Raw genomic sequence first — 20,862 nt, 5'->3', positions numbered from 1 at the left:
TGATTGGTTTAATTCAACAGAGGAAAGAACTGTAAATATAGAAGGTTATGATTAGTTGTATGGATGGCATGCCTATTTATTCTATGATACGAAAGTGGATAAGATTTTTAACAGTCATATTCTTAGAAATGCTTTGTTAAGGGTATGGAAGAAATATCAATACAAGCTAGATTATAAGATACCAATATGGGTAATTCCTAGACATACGATAGAGAATATAAATTTAGAACAAAAACAAGAGGTGGTTACTTATGAAGAACTTCTTTTTGTAGAAAAGGGTAAGCTACAACTAAAATCCTTAAACAAACTCAGAGATGTAGGCATGAATTATACTTGGTTTCAGTATGGACAGTTGCAAGCTAGATGGAGATTAGATGAGAACATTGGTTTTATGCAAAATGAGGAAAAACAAATTAGAGATCAAGGTCAAATGCACATTAAGAGTTTGTACAATGTATTGATAGAAATAGACTCTGAAACAGAATTAGTTAAGGATTGTATGATAAAATGGGCACAAAATATTCAACAACCTATAATGATGGAAACATGGGAAAAAATATGGATTAGAAATGTCAAATTTACATAAGCACAAAGTTTAAAAGAGAATTTTTATAAAATGTTTTATAGATGGCACCTAGACCCTAAAAAATTGGCATGTATGTATCCGAATATGCAAGCCAAATGTTGGCAATGTGAATGTGAGGATGCTACTTATTTTCATATATGGTGGACTTGTAAAAAAAATCAAAGCAATTTGGATTAAAATATGGTGGATTATGCAGAATATTTTGAAAAAGAAGATAAAATTTACTCCACAGCTGTTCTTATTGGGTATAATTACAGACTGTACAGTTATAGAGACTAAGTTGATTCTAAATCTAATAACAGCAGCGAGACTTTTGATTGCACAATACTGGAAGAGAGATGATTTACCTACGCTTGAAGAATGGACACTTAAAGTATCAAATTTAGCAGAAATGGCAAAAATCTCTGTGTATTTGAAAGAATATTCACAAGAAAAATATGTATTGGAGTGGAGAAAGTGGATTGATTATGTTCGAGACGACTTCCGGTATCCGGTGGCAACGGACGTCTGGAAGGCTTCTCCTGCCTCCAGTGTCCGAATCCGGCCGCCGCCGAGGCCCTTAGGGGCCAGGTGTTCCGAAAAGGACACCTGCCGCACGGACGGCTCGCCAGGGGTCTCCCAGCCGATATACAGGACTGGGGGGACCGATGCTGGCGCGTCCTAGGCTCGGCGGGGTTCGGAGGCCACAGGCCGCGGCCATTATTTTGGTCGTCGCCTGGGCCGCTGTGCTCGGTGACACCGGGGCTTTGGATTTATAATTGCAGCAGCCTGGTGGTGAACAGGGAACGGAGAAGAATTGAGGAATGAAGAAGGGAAGGGGATATCGGCAAATGTGAGTGGAGTACTCCGGAGTGCGGGGGTTTTCTCCCTGCGACTGGAAGGAGTCTGAATCACTCGGAGAGAGGAGAACTTAAAATAACAAGATTACCGGTTTTGTGGAGCTCTGGAGAAAGAGGTGATGGAGAAATTTAGGAGGGAGGGTTTGAGGCCCCCTCCTCTGGGGAACAATGGTGGCGCCCAGCTTCCGCCTTCACTATGAGAATCTTGATGACATCACTTCCTTCGGCTTCCTGGTTGACTAACTGTACTCTGGACTCGTTGCTCCTGTGAGTGCCCCTGGTGGATCCGGAGGAAATTATAAGGATACTGTGCTTGCCTGAGGATTTAAAAATTTTTTTAAATGGCAAAGGTCAGAGACCAACTGCTGGAGAAATGGAGAGAATTCTGGAAAAGTTATCTAATATGGACAAGAAACTGGATGAAATAAGAGCAGAAATTGTGACTATCCAAAAGGATTTAAAGGATACTCAACAAGTCTCAGCAGAAAATAAGCAGAAAGAGGAAGGTCTGAGGGTGAGATGCGGGCAGTGCAGAAAGAGGGAGACGACAAGCAATGCTGTGCTTGGACTACAGATGGATAAAATGTCTTATTTTCTTAGGTTTCAAAATTTGGAAGAAGTGGACCAAGAAGACTTGAGAGATGTTGTGACTAAACTGTTGGGAGAATTTCTTGGGAGAGGTGTTGATTTTATGAATTGGGATGTGGATCGAGTTTATAGAGTTAATTCACAATATGCACGCACGCATGCAGTTCCTAGAGAGGTTCATGTCAAATTTGTGAAAAGAGAGACGAGAGATGAAATTCTTAGAAAACATAGGAGTGGGGCACTGACTTATAGGGGCAGGAGATAGCCATTCTGAGGCAGATTCCCAGACAGGTACGTGAAATGAGAAAGAAATATTATTTTTATCAAGCAAATTGTACCAGAAGGAGTGGGCTTCAGATGGCTGATGCCAGAGGGATTGATGATTTTCCGGGAGGGCATTACGAAAAAATTAGTACAATTGCGGAGGCTGCGGCCTACGTGGAGGAACACAAAGCCCTCCTGGATTTAGATGACCCAGGAATTGAAGAAGGGGAGGTTATAGACCATGGGGCGGAGGCGGCTGCCGCTGTTGCGGCCCTGGAGTTGGGTCAGGCTGAACCCAGAGTTCTGAGATCCAAAACTAGGAAGTGACAAAGATATTTGGTATTGTGTTGGTTTTCCTTATTCTCTTTCGTATGATATTCTGATTATTCTTGACCCTTCCTTATTGTGTAAGATTGAAACTTAGCTACTTCGTATCACCTGCTTGCCATATGGCTGTTGTATGTGTTTAAAATTTTGAGTAAAATTCTTATCATGTATAAGAAAAATGAAAATTTACCATACCTGATATGTATTTGCATAAATTTTTTTTGACCAATAAAAACTTTAAAAAAAAAAAAAAAAAAAACAAGTATTGGACTAAAAAGTACCAAATAGTCTATGAATAATGTTATGAATAGCATATATTAATGTATATGTTTAAATGGGAAAGGGGAGTTAAGGGGGTGTTGGGAGAATGTGTATATGAATTAGATTTTTGTGGTATTTTAGCTTATGATTGATAAATGTTATACCCTGCATTTTGTCCTGGGAAGTCTCGGGGGGTGGGGTTGGGGGGGGAAAGGAGGAGGGAGGGGGAAGTGGGGGGGAACAGTGGATTAAAAATTTGTTCTTTGTAAAACTTTTTCAATAAAAAAATAAAAAGGAAAAAAAAGGAAAGAAAAAAAAACAATAGGGGAAATTAAAATGTTACTAGCTAATATTTATGCCCCTAATAAAAAATAGAGGGAGTTTTATAAGAAAACCCATGAAAGGATTATTGAGACAGGCTGTAAAAACATATGCACAGTGAGGGACTACAATGGAGTAGTAAACATCAAAAAAGATTATGTTAGTGATGAAAAAGCAAAAAAAGAGGAATGTACTACCAAAAACATTTTTTGATATGGTTGAGGAGTTAAATTTGATTGATGTGTGGAGAACATTAAACCCTAATGGGAAAAAAATTACCTTTTATTCCAATCATCATAAATCCTTCTCAAGAATTTATATGGTATAGGCAAACAGAGAATTAAGCAAAGAGATAGAAAGTGTAGGGATTCCCCCAAACATTTGGGCAGACCATAACCCTCTGATGGGATGACATGGAGAGGTCTAAAAAGAAAAATTAAAATATGGACTTTGAATCTGCAGATATTACAAGAGAATGAATATCTCCAGAAGACTAAAAACGAATTGACCCTATTCTTCGATGTAAATGAAAAACAACACACCTCCCTGTAGAATTTATGGGATACAATGAAAGTGTATACAAGCGGTATAACAATAACTTATATGTCAAAAAGGAATAAGGAGAAATAGAAACAACAGAATAGAATAGAATAGAATAGAATAGAATAGAATAGAATAGAATAGAATAGAATAGAATAGAATTTTATTGGCCAAGTGTGATTGGACACACAAGGAATTTGTCTTGGTGCATATGCTCTCAGTGTACATAAAAGAAAAGATACGTTCATCAAGGTACAACATTTACAACACAATTGATGATCAATATATCAATATAAATCATAAGGATTGCCAGCAACAAGTTATAGTCATACAGTCATAAGTGGAAAGAGATTGGCGATGGGAACTATGAAACGATTAATAGTAGTGCAGATTCAGTAAATAGTCTGACAGTGTTGAGGGAATTATTTGTTTAGCAGAGTGATGGCCTTCGGGAAAAAACTGTTCTTGTGTCTAGTTGTTCTGGTGTGCAGTGCTCTATAGCGTCGTTTTGAGGGTAGGAGTTGAAACAGTTTATGTCCAGGATGCGAGGGATCTGCAAATATTTTCACGGTCCTCTTCTTGATTCGTGCAGTATACAGGTCCTCAATGGAAGGCAAGTTGGTAGCAATTATTTTTTCTGCAGTTCTAATTATCCTCTGAAGTCTGTGTTTTTCTTGTTGGGTTGCAGAACCGAACCAGACAGTTATAGAGGTGCAAATGACAGACTCAATAATTCCTCTGTAGAATTGGATCAGCAGCTCCTTGGGCAGTTTGAGCTTACTGAGTTGGCGCAGAAAGAACATTCTTTGTTGTCCTTTTTAATGATGTTTTGATGTTAGCTGTCCATTTGAGATCTTGCGATATGATAGAACCCAGAAATTTGAAGGTTTCTACTGTTGATACTGTGTTGTCAAGTATTGTGAGAGGTGGAAGTATGGAAGGGTTTTTCCTAAAGTCTACCACCATTTCTACGGTTTTGAGTGTGTTCAGTTCCAGATTGTTTTGGTTGCACCACAAGGCTAGTCGTTCGACCTCTCGTCTATATGCGGATTCGTCATTGTCTCGAATGAGACCAATCACTGTTGTGTCATCTGCGAACTTCAGTAGCTTAACAAATGGATCATTGGAGATGCAGTCATTGGTATACAGAGAAGAGAAGTGGGAGAGCACATAGCCTTGGGGGCCCTGTGCTAATTGTACAGGTATTTGATGTGATCTTGCTTAGCTTCACCTGCTGCTTCCTGTTTGTTAGGAAGCTTGTGATCCACTTACAAGTCTGTTCCGATACCTGTAGCTGGTTTAGCTTAGTTAGGAGAATGTCTGGAATGATGGTATTGAATGCTGAACTAAAGTCTACAAAAAGGACCCTTGCATAGGTCTTTGGAGACTCAAGATGTTGTAGGATGTAGTGCAGAGCCATATTAACAGCATCATCTGTTGATCTATTTGCTCGGTATGCAAATTGCAAGGGGTCTAAGAGCGGATTCGTGATGGTTTTCAGGTAGGAAAGCACTAGCCTTTCAAAGGTTTTCATGACTACAGATGTTAGAGCAACTGGTCTGTAGTCATTCAGTTCCTTGATGGTGGGCTTCTTCGGCACTGGGATGATGGTAGAGCGTTTGAAGCAAGAAGGAACATAGCACATCTCTAGTGATTTATTGAAAATGTGGGTGAAGATGGGGGCCAATTGGTCAGCACAGACTTTTAAGCAAGAAGGAGTTATCTTGTCTGGGCCTGGAGCTTTTCCTGGCTTTTGTCTGTGAAATAGGTCCTGTGTTGCGATATTATGCCATATGAACCCCTTTGTGAAATTGTTTATGAAATTACTTATGTGCAAATATAAGCATCTCTTTGAGAAATTGCTTGTATCAGCATAAGTAAGTCTGGCTAATTTTATCATGTAAGCAGAAATCTGTTTGATGCCAAGGTTGCAGAGATGTTTGCCAGTAAATGTATCAACACCTTTTGTTGGGAATCACTATGGCAATGGTCAGATAATTCTGCTTTGCATTAGCCATAAAAGTTGCAAGCAGACAGTTTCCATTGTATGTGTATTACTGCATACCCTGTTCCAACCACATAACCATAACTGTGATGTTTCCATGTCTCGCTACATTTGAACATTCTGTAGAAATGTATCCACACTTGCTGTTGCAAACTGCTCAGAAACGCTAACTACAAAGCCTGTCCGGGAAACACCGGACATGATAAGAAAACTGCTTTGCACACATAAAATATTCATCTTGCTCAGCTGTGCTTATAACCATATTGCTACAATATGCAACTGTACCACGTAGGCAATAAGCAGAGAAACAAAGAGCCACCTCATGGTAAAACTCCTCCCAAGAATTACGAGCTTTCTCCCAAAATCATAGGCTTGTGTATGTGCTTGCAGTCACGTGTTCACATGTTGAATATATGCTAATATGTAACCTCCCCTGCTTACCTTCTGTAACCACCCATTTTTACCTATACACAATAAAAGGGGGCTCTGGAATTTGCTCTGGCGCTTCTCATCCCAGACTTTCTCCAGGCTCTCACCCCGAGAAGTCAATGAGTCTGTCATTCGTTAGCAGCCTTCATGAGAAGCCCACCAAATGCCTGATGCGTCGGCAGTCCTGCACTTCCTTTTCTGTGATCACTAGGGGTTGTGAACCCAATGAAATGGGGTCAGTTGTAGGAGGCTTGGCTGTTGTTGGTGTGTCTGAGATGGGGGTTGTGGAGATAGGTGGCTGTAGTTTCCTTTCAAACCTGCAGTAAAACTCATTCAGGTCATCTGCCAGTTGTTGATTACCTTCAGCCTGGGAAGGAGGTTTGCCATAGCCGGTGATATTTTTAAGAGTTTTCCACATGTTTGCTGGTTCATTTGCTGAAAATTGATTCTTTAGCTTTTCAGAGTAGCTTCTTTTTGCTGCTCTTATCTCCCTTGTTAGTGCATTTCTGGCCTGATTGTACAGCATTTTATCACCTTTTCTGTAGGCTTCCTCTTTGGAATGTCGTAGCTGCTTAAGTTTAGGTGTAAACCAAGGTTTGTTATTACTGTGTATTCGCAAGTTCCTTGTAGGTACACATAGGTCTTCACAGAAGCTGATATATGATGTTACAGTATCTGTGAGTTCATCCAGGTCTGCAGAGGTATCTTTAAAAATATTCCAATCAGTGCAGTCAAAACATGCCTGTAGCTTTAATTCTGATTCCTCCGTCCAGGTTTTCACTGATTTAATTATTGGTTTTATGGCTTTAAGTCTTTGCCTGTAAGCAGGTACAAGGTGAATCATGCAATGATCAGAGTGTCCTACGGCTGCACGTGGTAAAGACCGATAGGCATCTTTTAGTGTTGTATAGCAGTGGTCTAGAGTATTCTTGCCTCTGGTGGGACAATTGACATGCTGAAAGTATTTTGGTAGTTCTTTCCTTAAGTTTGCCTTGTTTAGATCTCCCAAAACAATGGCCAGTGAATCAGGGTGTTTGGCTTCAGCCTCCATGATTTGGTCAGCTAGAGTTCATAATGCCTCGTTTACACAGGATACATTATTGAAAGAAATAGGTCAGCTAAAAAAAAAACTTCAAGTAAAGCCAGACGATGAACAAACCAATGAAATGTTAACATTAATTAAACATAAATTAAACTTAATAGAACAAGCAGAGTACGCAAAAAACATTAAACATACAAAACAATATCTCTTTGAAAATGCAAATAAGCCAGGAAGATGGTTGGTATACAAATTTAAAAAAGAAAAAGAATGTAGGATAATACATCAGTTGAGGTAGGAAATTTACAAAACAAGGAAGAAGAAATAAAAAAAGATTGCTTTAAAATATTTTGAAAATTTATATAGACAAGAGGAAATTAAGATAGATAAAATAAATGACTATTTAAAAGAGGAAAGTATGCCTATATTGGAGGAAGAAAAGAGAACGTGGTTAAATAGGGAGATAACATTTATGGAGCTAAAAGAAGTGATTCAAAGACAAAAGAACAATAAGATTCTGGGACCAGATGGTCTGCCAGGGGAATTTTATAAAAACACAGGGGAACTATTAGAAACAATACTTTTAGAATTGTATAATGAGGTTTTGTTGGAAGCAAAAATGCCCACATCGTGGAGGGAAGCATATATCATGGTGATTTTAAAAAAAGGTACTGATTCAAATCAAATCCAAAATTATAGGCCAATCTCACTTTTGAACGCCAATTATAAAATTTTCATGACTATAATAGCGGGCAGGATGAAAAAAAAATTAAATGAGATTATTCATCCCAACCAAAATGGTTTTCTCCCATTGAGACAAATCAGAAATAATATAAGAACGGTATTGAACATAGTAGAATATTATGAAGCCCATCGAGAGAAACAAGTAGCACTTGTTTTTCTGGATGCGCAGAAAGCATTCAATAACTTAAATTGGCAATACATGATTCAGCAAATTAGAGAAATGAAATTTGGTGATAAATTTGAGCAAATGATTGAATCAGTATATTCTTCCCAAAAAGCAAGTATTATAATAAATGGAGATATTACAAGACCATTTGAAATAATGAAAGGAATTTGCCAGGGATGCTCACTGTCACCTCTGCTCTTCATTTTGACATTAGAGTCGCTATTAAAGAAAATTAGAGAAAATTCAGAGATTAAAGGAACCAAAATTAGAAAGGAAAAGTATAAAATACAGGCATTTGCAGATGATCTGGTATTTTTTATTGAAGACTCAAAGGAGATAGGACCTATCATAATACGGGAAATAGAGAAATACGGAGAAATATTGGGCCTTAAAATTAATAAAGCAAAAACAAAAATGATAGTTAAAAATATTACATTAAAACAGGAAAGAGAATTAGAGGAACAATTGGGACTATAGAGTATGGAAAGAAATTAAATAATTAGGAATTTGGCGACAGCAAGGTGTTCTTCGATTAAAGAAGACAGCTATGTGAAATTGATACAACAAATAAAATTGGATTTGGAAAGATGGGGGGCACTACTGCTATCTATATTAGGCCAAATTGCAACTATCAAGATGAATGTTTTGCCGAAACTGCTCTACCTTTTTCAAACGATACCCATAAAATTGGATAAGAAATTCTTTACGGACTTGAATAGAATTATGACAAGGTTTATATGGGTAAGTAAGAAAGCAAGAATAAAATTAACAGATCTCCAGAATAGTAGAATCAGAAGTGGTTTTGGGCTTCCAGATTGACAACTTTACTATAAAGTGGAAACATTGGTATGGGTTAGGGAGTGGATTAACCTGAGAAACAGAAGACTACTTATACTGGAAGGACATGACCTACAAAAAGGATGGCATGCCTTCCTATGGGACAGGGAGAAAAAAATCTCATTTATATTTTTTTTAGACATAAAGTAAGGGAAGCTCTGATGCAAATATGGCAAGAGATCAAGAGAAAACATTATATGAAAATCCCCAGTTGATTATCAACGATGGAAACAATGATTTACCCTAACACTCTGGATATAGGTAAAATGGTCAAAAATAATGAAATTCTAGACAATCAAGGGAACCTAAAAAGAAGGCAGGAATTTGAAAAACAGGGCCATACTTGCAACTTCAATCATGGTACAAAAAAGACAAGGATGAGTATGGAATTGAGATTGTGCCGCAACAATTGGACAAATTATTGATTGGCCCAGATGAAAATTGATAACAAAAATATATAATTACTTATTAGAATTTGATAGAACTGAAGATATAACGAAGGGAGTTATAGCATGGGCAAAAAATGTCATAGAATAGAATTGGAGGACTGGGGGGAAAATTGGAATATAAATTATAAAATAACTAAATCAGCAATGTACAAAGAGAACCAGTATAAAAGATTCTATTGCTGGCATTTGGCATTCTCTAGACTAGTGAAGATATACTCAAATCTAAACCTGAACTGTTAGAAATGTGGTTAAAAACAAGGTACCTTCTGTCATACATGGTGGTTGTGCCCTGAAATGAAAAAAATATTGGAAGAAAATACACAGGTGGTTACAGGAATTATTAGGACTTCAGATAGAATACATCCCAGAACTATTTCTCCTAGGGATAGTTAAAAGAAAATACAATAAAAGAATAATATACATCATCTTACACATAATAACCGCAAGAACAGCTTTTACGCAGTGCTGGAGAAATACAAATATACCTTCTGAAGGTTTAGTAATTAAAAAAGTATTTAATTTTACAGAAATGGACAAACTGACAATTGAACTGAAAAGACAAATGGACTCGGAATACTACGCAATATGGGAGAAGTGGTACGACTGGACTGAGAACAGAAAAATAAAAAAAATAGACAAAATAGAAGTAGAATTAAAATGTATAATAAAAATGTAGAGTGTATTTGAATTGGAATGTTATGGTTTGTAAATGGTCGCAGTTATACTTAATATGTGAGTAAGATATTTTTAATTGTAAAAATGCAATAAAAATAAAATAAAATAAAAAATAAGTTCAGCTGAATTGAAATTGAGGTGGTGAGAAAAGACTCATTCTGATCCAAAAATCTACACTCATTCATGGAAATTGTCATCCGCTATCTCCTATGTCAGGCACCAACTCCCCCTTCCCACTTAATCCCTTAAATGTGCAACTTGATTCCTTCTTGTATTCTCAGAAGATCTAACAGCAAACTCTGTGTCTAGGGACCACATTTGATTTACCACCTCAGCTTCTACACCACTAGAACCTTCTTCCTTGAGAACCTGTCTATACATAGCTGAAAAATACAACTGCAGCTAAACCTTTGACTGATATTTTTCATTTCAATAATGAATGTGGAATGCTGTTTATAGCTATTTATAGGCTACTAAATTAATACTAGTGTAACATTTCCAAATAAGCCTGTGATTCTTTATTTAAATTATTTATATGCCAACTTTCTACCTGAAAGTAGGCATCTAAAATTACAAGAAAATTAAAACACAATCAAATAAAATAGATTTCAGTGCTGAGGAAATAATATTATGAAATACGTTATTTTTCAGGACTTTAGTGTTACCACTGTGTTCTTATATCTGCTTTTCAAGGGTTTCACTACAGCTATGGAGAAATGATGTATAGGAAAAGTTGATATTTTGTGTCTAGAATCAGAAACTTGAGGAAACATGGAATGCACCTAACCTTTTTAACAGAAATTATTAACTGAATGAATGTATTTTTAAGGCTATAACTCTGGAATTTTAAAATTGCAGCATATATAAAGCTGTTAATTAAATCAAGTACAGATACTATATTTTTCGGACTATAAGATGCACCGGAGTATAAGATGCACAAAGATTTTGAAGAGGTAAACTAGAAAAAAAGTTTTTTCCCTCCCGAGCCCCCAGGAGCACTCTGCAGGCCTCCCAAACTCTCTGTGTGCCCCATTTTGTGAAAAACAGGCCTGTTTTTGGTGAAAATGGGATGTGTGGGACGGGGTTTTGAGAGGCCAAAAATGGCAGTATATAAGACACACCAACATTTTCACCCTCTTTTAGGAGGGGGAAAGTGCATCTTATACTCCAAAAAGTACAGAAACTGAATTATTGATTGTATAAAGGACCAGATAACACTGGAGATTAAATATGGACTAAATTAAATATGGACTAAATATTTATTAATTTATAATTAATTATTTATTATTTATAATTAATTATAAATTATTAATATAAAAATTATTACTAATTTATAATAAATTAAATATGGACTAAATAAATCAGGAATATGTAGGATGCATGGGGGGAAAAGGGTCATAATTATTTTCCAACTCAAAATATCTACCATGAGGTAACTTTAGCTAAAAGATTTATTTTTATTGATGTGTCAGATCCCTATCATGATGTTGCCATTCTTCAGAGGAAGGGAGGACTCTGGATATATTATATAGTTTATTATTTTCTTTCCACAGCCTGTAACCTATTGATTTATAACTGTTATCCTGGTGCCTAGGCGCCCTGAGATTTTCTCATCGCTTGGGGAATGTAAGGAGAGGGAGGGCCATGTGGGTTGAATCACTTTGAAAGCTGGCAGAGGATGACCCTGGTTCAAAGATGGGCTGAATGACAACCTAAACATCACTTGCCTAGCCCAGGGGGACCATAATCACATGCATGAGTAGTATGTCATGGCAGAGGAAGCCGAGATCAATGTGGCCTGAAACCAGTATTGAGCAGGAAGGGCTTGGAGAAGGTCCCCATCCCAGGGAAACCAGCAGCCTTTCAAGCCACAAACCACCCTGGCACCGAAGAACCTGCCTGCTTCAAGTGCAGAAAGCAGAGTGTCACTCAAAGACTCCTGCCAAGAAGCCCAAACCTGTGGAGAGGGAAACCCATGAAATTAACCCCCTGTGGGAAGGAAACCGCTTTGAGAAGCAAAGATGCCATAGAGTTTTGCCCCCCTACAATCCCAAGGGATGGAACTCCGGCACATCAATGGGAGGATCCGAACCCATCTAAAAGTGATCCAGAAGATGACCCGCTGGTAAGTGACCCAATTGAACCACTCACCTTGCCCTTAAGGCTTTTCATCCCCAGTTGAGGGGAAAAGGAAAAATTCTCAGCATTATTGGACACCCCATGCTTAATTAGTCCAACCTTAGTGGGGAAACTTGGGATCAATCTCAGGAAGCTAAAAAATTCCATTGCCTTCTGCCAATTAGATGGGACAGTAATGGGGGGGGGGGAGCCAGCCATTTTTGCCACGAGCCCTTACAAATAAACATGGTAAACCATGATGAAACACTCATGTTCGTAGCCCCTGGAATGGAATGGGACTCACCTGGTGGAGGAAATAGAACCCTAAAGTAAATTGGAAGCTAGTGATCATAAGATTCCAAGGATGCGTAACTTTCACAGATGACTGAGAGGAGAAAATTGAAGGGGAAAGGAGCAGAGAAATGGCAATGGTTGGTTGGACCATGCCATGCCAGGGCATTCCTAAAGAATACAGGGATATAGCCAAAGTCTTTAGCAAAGAAGGCTCAGACAAACTCCCCCCCTCACCACTCCATAGACTGCACCATCAAAATTTTACCATTGGCTAAACTTCCAAAACCAAAAATGTATAGCATGTCCCCTTGAGAACTTGATGAACTGAGAGCTTTCATTGACAAAAACCTAGTGATGGGTTTTATTGAACCTACCAGACTAAAAATGGCCCTGTGGGGACTTCCAATGATGCTGTCAGGGCAATGCAGAGGGAAAAGAACAAGCACTGTTCTTTGACTCTGTTTATTTCGTGCTTGGGGACCCTTCGATGTTGAAGGCTTGGAGAGCTATACGAAGGCTTGGAGAGCTATACAAAGCAGAGGGGGGTCAGAGAGGTGGTATGCAACCAACTGATGGGACAAGGAAAACCCTCTTTAACCCGGCGGGAATATATCTATCATCTAATTTTGACATGGCTGACCCGAGGCTGTGACAGCACACAATAGAATTGGAAGAGGAAATTAAATCAGCAGACTGTGCCCATTTTTACAGATGAGAGACTCCCAGATACATAGCAGTTGGAACTGTCAAAGTGAGTAAAAACTAAGTATTTGGCAAAATACAAGAGAGCTCCAGCAGGAAACTAGCGGTGACTTAAAGAGACAAGCCATGACTAAGTAAAAGTAACTGCCAAAAGAGGAATCAGGTGAAATAGAAAAGAAGACCAAAAGCTGACTGTAAAGGGGGAATGAGAGTGAGCGAGTGTAAGATAACAGAGGAAGAGAAAGAGAAAGGAAAAAAAAGAACCTATACTTCAAAAATTGACAAGAAAAAGAAGTTGGTGAAAAACAATCAAAGGCGGAAGGAGATCGGGCAACCAGGGAAAGTATGAGAGACAAGGAAAGAAATCTTGAGGAGTAGAAGATTTGACGGAGTTGTGAATAAACAAACTGAGAATGGTGTTTGGTGGAGGAAAACTGGGATATACTGTATAACGAAAAAGTGAAAGTGGAGCAGCAGAAATGACCCAGACTCAAATAGCTGATACAAAGTTAAAGATGTTTGAAAGGGACAATGAGAAGACAGTGAAAGGGTGAAGAGAAGAACAGAACTGTAAAAACTGAGAAATCCAGATATAACAGAGCATAGGGAAACTTTAAAAGTTAAAATAGAGGGTGTCTTTTGAGTGAAATAGCAAATAGACTATTATATTGTTACACTATAGTCTGTGATCAACATTCTGGTAATTCTGGCTAATAGGATATTTTCTGATATTGTACCTGTAATCTTTGTGGTAAAGTCGTATTTATAAGTATACAATGAAATATTGATATAGATGGTAATTTAAGGTTAGTTAGATTGGTTTTGAAGGTATATTTAACATAGAATTATATATAATTAATATTTATTAGAAAATAGGATATTTAAGTTAATTTAACCAACTAAATCAACTCGATTGGTAACCATAGAAGATCTGTTTAGAGTGATTTATAATATATAAATCACTCTTGTAATTTATAATTATACCATAGTGTATTGTATGCTCTTAAAATTGACTTATAGTTATGAACATTTATAAGCTTTTTGGTAGGTAGATAATGATAATAAGAACTGAAACTTAGAGCCTAGAATCAGCAAAATGTGAAAGAAGCAAACACTACAATATTGATAGGTAAAGAGAAAAAATATTGAGAAAGTTAAAAGTAATATATAAGTGGTCAAACTAACATTAGACATAAGAAAAAAGAACATAACTATAGGAAAATTAACCTAGAGGGATAAAAGAAAATACTATTAGTGATAAAAACAGTGGATGGTAATCTGGGAAAAGATTTATAAAATTTTAGGACAACAAAGTAAAATTCTGAAAGAAATGACAAGTATCACTACCACAGCACTGAGAACAGGGAAAAAGGCAGCATCAAACCCAACAGTGATGATGACTTCTCCATCAACCCAAAGAACAATAGAAGGAATGCTGTCCACAGAAAAATCAAGCCCCAGTTTGCCTTCCCAATCGATGCAGTCTACTCTTGTAATGATACTGTCAGCCTCCGCTTTAATTTAGTGTATTTCTCCTACTAGATTATCTGACTATTTTATTACCTTGTTAAAAGTTTGCTCTACTGATTGTCTTACATGCTTTATGGAGAAGGGGGGGAGGTTTTCACTGTTCCCAGCGTCGGCTGACATTGTATGGGGGTGGGGGGAGAGGGGAAATGCCATTTTCAAAACCAGAGTTTTGAATTGTGTTGGCGTGTGAATGTAACGGCAGCTGCTGATTCCACATTCCATTCAGAAGATTGACAGAGGGAGAATATCGGAAGTGAAACTACATGTGGCTGAGGAGAAAGAAGACATTGGACTATTACTGTATGACCTCTAGTAGGGGGAGGGTTCAGGAGAGAATATGACTCTGGGGTTTTGATTTACTTCCAGTTCCAGCTTTGCTTCCACCGCATCCAGACTTGTATGATATAAATTACCAAATTCTTCAACATGATGAAGTTGGGTTTTTATTTTCTCAAACACTGATCTGGGGCAGGCTGACATTAAGCTGGAACACACCCAAAATCAGTCATCCCGGATCACAACCGAGGGGACTGAAAACTTTTTTTCCCCCCCTTAACGATGTCGGAGCACGAATGCGAACCTAATGAGGAGCAGCTGGCAGACATCTCATCCCAGGACTATCATAGAGGAGTTGATAACGAATCTTTTCTGGGGAGAAAGCCAACCTCAGAAGATGAGCTGGAGGAGACAGGAGCAGCCTTGGCAGCCACAACGGACCCTCCCAAATACTCAGAAATTTCTACAGAGTGGCTGGGAACACTGAAAAAACTACATAAGAAACTCTCTGCTTGGCGACAGGAGGAGCAAATTAAGGATAAATTACAAATTGCAGAAGCCGTCAGACTGTATTGTGAGGCAAAAGAGCGACAGAGAGAGCGTGAAAGGTATGAAGACCCCACCCAAAACCCCTGGGGGGAGAGGGAGGATGTGGAAACAGAAATTTTGATGGCCACCAGGGAAACACCATACAGCAGAAATATTCAGGAAGAATGAAAGCCTGTGCTGCATTCTCCAGGGGCCACAGATCTGGATAGGGGTCAGGGGACCCCCACTGCACAAACGTTACCTCGCAGAAAAAAAACACCTAAAATTCCCCAAATTCCCAGAAAGTTTGATGGAGACCCTAAAGAAGTAGGCTTATTCCAGGCTATAGTGGACAGCCACATGCAAGAATGGGGCGAGGATTATTTGTCAGAAGCCTCTAAAGTGAGAAACGTGACTCAAGTCTTGAGTGGGAGGGCGGCTTCCTGGTACGTGACCTTGTACCAAGAGGATTCCCCTCTCCTGAGAAACTACCACCATTTTATGGCAGCCCTGAGAATGAGATTTGAGGACCCCTTGGCAGAGCAAAAGGTCAAGATTCGCATGATGTCCATCAGACAAGGGAGGAGACCAGTGACTGACTACAACCAAGAGTTCAGCGATCTGGCACCTCTCATGAGAGGGTGGTCGGAAGTGGCTCTTTTGGATTTATACAAAGACGGCCTAAACGGAGATCTATATAAATTGTGTAGAGCCCGAGCATCCCCAACTACCCTGCATGGCTGGTACACCCTGGCAGCAGAAATGGAGATAGACCTAGCCAAGGACCGCCTGCGAAGCGATCGTAGTTGGAGGCAAACACCAACTCAGTTCCTGAGGGAACCGACCAGAGATTCTGTTGCAGTGGAAAGTGGGAAGAAGAAACCCACGGGCTGTTTCAGATGTGGAAAAGAAGGCCACCGAGCCACTGATTGTCGGGCGAAGCTGCCGCCAAAGGCGACCCCTAGTGGCAAAAAACCAACGGCGCAGGTGGAACCAAAATCGCGAGAGGTCGCAAAGAGGGGAACAGATGACGCAAAGAACGCTCCTCCCATCGAGAAGGAATTTGGGACTCCGACCGGGTCAGATGACACTGGGTCAGATGACATCTTTGGTGAGATGGAAAGGGGGGCCCCTTACCGTTCCTGTACAACTGCATATCCCATCCTCAGGAATGCAAGGGGAAATGCTAGCCCTCTTAGTCTCTGGGTGTACCCGATGTATCTTAAACCCCGAGGTGGTGGAAAGAATGGAACTAAGACTAAAAACATTGAGCAGGCCCATAGCCTTCTGCCAACTAGATGGATCGATAGCGGGGGGAGGCCCAGCCCACTTTGTGACAGAGCCCATAGAGATGACAATAGATGACCATAAAGAAATCATAAATCCGGTAACGGTCCAACTGGAACTACCTAAATCTCTCAAAAGAAATCACCCAGTTTTCCACGTTAATTTGCTCAAACCTGAGCACACATCCCCCTTTAGACCAAATCCTACTAAGGCCCCTGTACCTATCCTCATCAACGGGGAAGAACATTTTGAAATTAAAGAAATTCTAGACTCTAGAAAACATAGAAATAAAATCCAATATCTAGTAGCATGGAAACACTTCCCTCTATCACAACCTGAATGGGTTAACAAAGAAGATATTCGGGGGCCCAAAAAACTGGCACTATTTTATAACAAATATCCGGATAAACCCTAACTTTTATTTTATTTATTTATTTATTTATTTATTTGATCATATTTATATACCGCCCTATCTCCCGAAGGACTCAGGGCGGTTTACAGGCACTTAAAAAACACATAAATACAATATAAAAACAATTAAAAAACTTATTCTAAAAGCCCAATAATTAAAAATATAGGAATAAAACCCAATTTAAAACCCATAAATTTAAAATCTAACTCAGTCCTGCGCAATTAAATAAGTATGTTTTAAGCTCGCGGTGGAAGGTCCGAAGGTCCGGAAGCTGACGAAGTCCGGGGGGTAGTTCGTTCCAGAGGGTGGGAGCCCCCACAGAGAAGGCCCTTCCCCTGGGCGTCGCCAGACGACATTGCCTCGCTGACGGCACCCTGAGGAGTCCTTCTCTATGAGAGCGCACGGGTCGGTGAGAGGTATTCGGTAGCAGTAGGCGGTCCCGTAAATAACCCGGCCCTATGCCATGGAGCACTTTAAAGGTGGTCACCAAAACCTTGAAGCGCACCCGGAAGGCCACAGGTAGCCAGTGCAGTCTGCGCAGGATGGGTGTTATGCGGGAGCCACGAGGGGCTCCATCTATCACCCGCCTCCGGATGCCCTTCAAGGGGAGCCCCATGTAGAGAGCATTGCAGTAATCCAGGCGAGACGTCACGAGTGCGTGAGTGACCGTGCATAGGGCATCCCGGTCCAGAAAGGGGCGCAACTGGCGCACCAGGCGAACCTGGTAGAACGCTCTCCTGGAGACAGCCGTCAAATGATCTTCTAGAGACAGCCGTTCATCCAGGAGGACGCCTAAGTTGCGCACCCTCTCCATCGGGGCCAATGACTCGCCACCGATGGTCAGCCGCGGATTTAGCTGACTGTACCGGGATGCCGGCATCCACAGCCACTCTGTCTTGGAGGGATTGAGCTTGAGCCTGTTTCTCCCCATCCAGACCCGTACGGCCTCCAGACACTGGGACAGAACTTCGATAGCTTCGTTGGGGTGGTCCGGTGTGGAAAAGTACAGCTGGGTGTCATCCGCATACAGCTGGTACCTCACACCGAAACCACTGATGATCTCACCCAGCGGCTTCATGTAGATGTTGAACAGAAGGGGCGAGAGGATCGACCCCTGCGGCACCCCACAAGTGAGGCGCCTCGGGGCCGACCTCTGCCCCCCTGTCAACACTGTCTGCGACCGATCGGAGAGATAGGAGGAGAACCACCGATAAACGGTGCCTCCTACTCCCAATCCCTCCAACCGGCGCAGCAGGATACCATGGTCGATGGTATCGAAAGCCGCTGAGAGGTCTAATAGGACCAGGGCAGAGGAACAACCCCTATCCCTGGCCCTCCAGAGATCATCCACCAACGCGACCAAAGCCGTCTCCGTGCTGTAACCGGGCCGGAAACCGGACTGGAACGGGTCTAGATAGACAGTTTCATCCAGGTGTAAGGGAAACTGAAATGCCACCATACTCTCTACAACCTTCGCCGCGAAGCGAAGGTTGGAGACCGGACGATAATTACCTAAAACAGCCGGGTCCAGGGAAGGCTTCTTAAGGAGGGGCCTCACCACCGCCTCTTTCAAGGCGGCCGGAAAGACACCCTCCACCAAAGAAGCGGTCGTAATCGCCTGGAGCCAGCCTCGTGTCACCTCCTGAGTGGCCAGCACCAGCCAGGAGGGGCACGGGTCCAGTAAACACGTGGTGGCATTCAACCTACCCAACAACCTGTCCATGTCCTCGGGAGCCACAGGGTCAAACTCATCCCAAACAATGTCACCAAGACCACCCTCGGGCGTCTCACCTGAGTCACCGCAATTTTGGTCCAACCCGTCCCGAAGCTGAACAATTTTATCGTATAGATAACCGTTAAACTCCTCAGCACGTCCCTGCAGCGGGTCATCCCGCTCCCCCTGGTGAAGGAGGGAACGAGTCACCCGAAACAGGGTGGCTGGGCAGTTATCTGCCGACGCAATGAGGGAGGAGGCGTAGCAACGCCTCGCTTCCCTCAATGCCACTAGGTAAGTCCTAGTATAGGACTTCACTAGTGTCCGATCAGCCTCTGAACGGCTAGACCTCCAGGAGCTCTCTAGGCGTCTTCTCCGGCGCTTCATCCCCCTCAGCTCCTCGGAGAACCAAGGAGCCGGTTGGGACCTGCGCCGGGTCAGAGGCCGCAGAGGCACGACACGATCTAAGGCCCCCGCCGCGGCCCGTTCCCAGGCCGCAACAAGTTCCTCAGACGTGCTGTGAGCCAGACCCTCAGGAAATGGCCCAAGCTCCGTCCGGAACCTCTCCGGGTCCATCAGGCGCCTGGGATGGAACCAACGCATCGGCTCCGTCTCCCTGCGGTGTTGGATGGCGGTCAGAAAGTCCAGGCGAAGGAGAGAATGATCTGACCATGACAAAGGTTCAATGACTATTTCCTTTAAGTCCAGATCTCTCAACCACTGACCAGAGACAAAAATCAAATCGAGTGTACCACCCCCAATGTGGGTAGGGCCATCAACTACTTTTTTTTTTTTTATTGAAAGAGTTTTAAAAAACAAAAACATTTTTCCCCCTTTTTTCCCCCCCCCTCCCCCCCCCCCGCTTCCCGGGTCAATCACAAGGTATTGTTATACATAAACCAAACATAGAATAAAATTTTCCCTTCCAATCCAAATAACCACATCCAAAGCTTTTCATCTCCCAACCCCCTCCCCATTACATAAAATAACTTTCTAATTATTCAAAGGCAATCTGATATTTCTTAATCTGATATCTGTTTTGTAGATAATCAATCCATTTTTCCATTCAATTAAATATCTTTCCTGCGTATTGTCTTTTAAAACGCTGAGATTTTAGCCATCTCAGCCAAATTAATAACTTTCAATATCCATTCTTCTATTGTAGGTATCTCTTCTTCTTCCAGTATTGTCCAATCAACAGTCTTGCTGCTGTTATTAAATTCAGAATCAATTTAGTCTCAATCCCTGTACAATCCGTTATAATTCCCAAAAGGAAAAATTGTGGCAGGAACTTTATCTTCTTCTTCAGTACATTTTGAATAATCCACCAAATTCTTATCCAAAAGACCTTAATTTTCTTGCAAGTCCACCAAATATGAAAATATGTAGCATCATCACAATCACACCTCCAACATTTTGCTTGGATATTAGGATACATACATGATAATTTTTTGGGATCTATGCCATCTATAAAACATCTTATAAAAATTTTCCCTTAAATTCTGTGCTTGTGTAAACTTAACATTTCTAACCCAAATTTTCTCCCATGTTTCCAACATTATTGGTTCCTGAATATTCTGTGCCCATTTTATCATACAATCCTTTACCAAATCCTTTTCTGAATCTATTTCAAGCAACACATTATACAATCTCTTTATATGCTCCTGGGTCTGATTTCTAATTTGCTTCATTAAATTTTCCTCCCTTTGCATTATACCAATTTTTTGATCTTCTTTCCATCTAGCACTTATTTGCCCATATTGAAACCAAGTATAATTCCTCCCTTCTTCATTTAATACCTGTAATGATTTTAATTGCAATCTACCTCCTTCAGCATACAAAAGTTCTTTATAAGTAATCATTTCCTGTTTCTGTTCTATATTTATATTCTCTATTGCATGCCTAGGGCTCGCCCATATAGGAATCTTATA

At 40.6% G+C, this 20,862-nt stretch overlaps 1 protein-coding gene across 1 annotated transcript in view; it reads left to right on the top strand.

The window, feature by feature from the left end:
* Positions 1-7,152, top strand: part of LOC131197679 (uncharacterized) — a 208,153-nt gene extending 201,001 nt beyond the window's left edge. Inside the window, exon 2 of the mRNA XM_058182031.1 lies at positions 6,743-7,152. Coding sequence (XP_058038014.1) covers positions 6,743-6,984 — 242 coding nt within the window. The 3' untranslated portion in view covers positions 6,985-7,152. The remainder of the gene's footprint in view (positions 1-6,742) is intronic.
* The last annotated feature ends 13,710 nt before the right edge of the window (positions 7,153-20,862 follow it).

Source organism: Ahaetulla prasina, chromosome 4 (genome assembly GCF_028640845.1).
Source record: "Ahaetulla prasina isolate Xishuangbanna chromosome 4, ASM2864084v1, whole genome shotgun sequence".
In the NCBI taxonomy this organism is placed as follows: Eukaryota; Metazoa; Chordata; class Lepidosauria; order Squamata; family Colubridae; genus Ahaetulla; species Ahaetulla prasina.
This window is presented reverse-complemented; position numbering and strand designations above follow the sequence as displayed.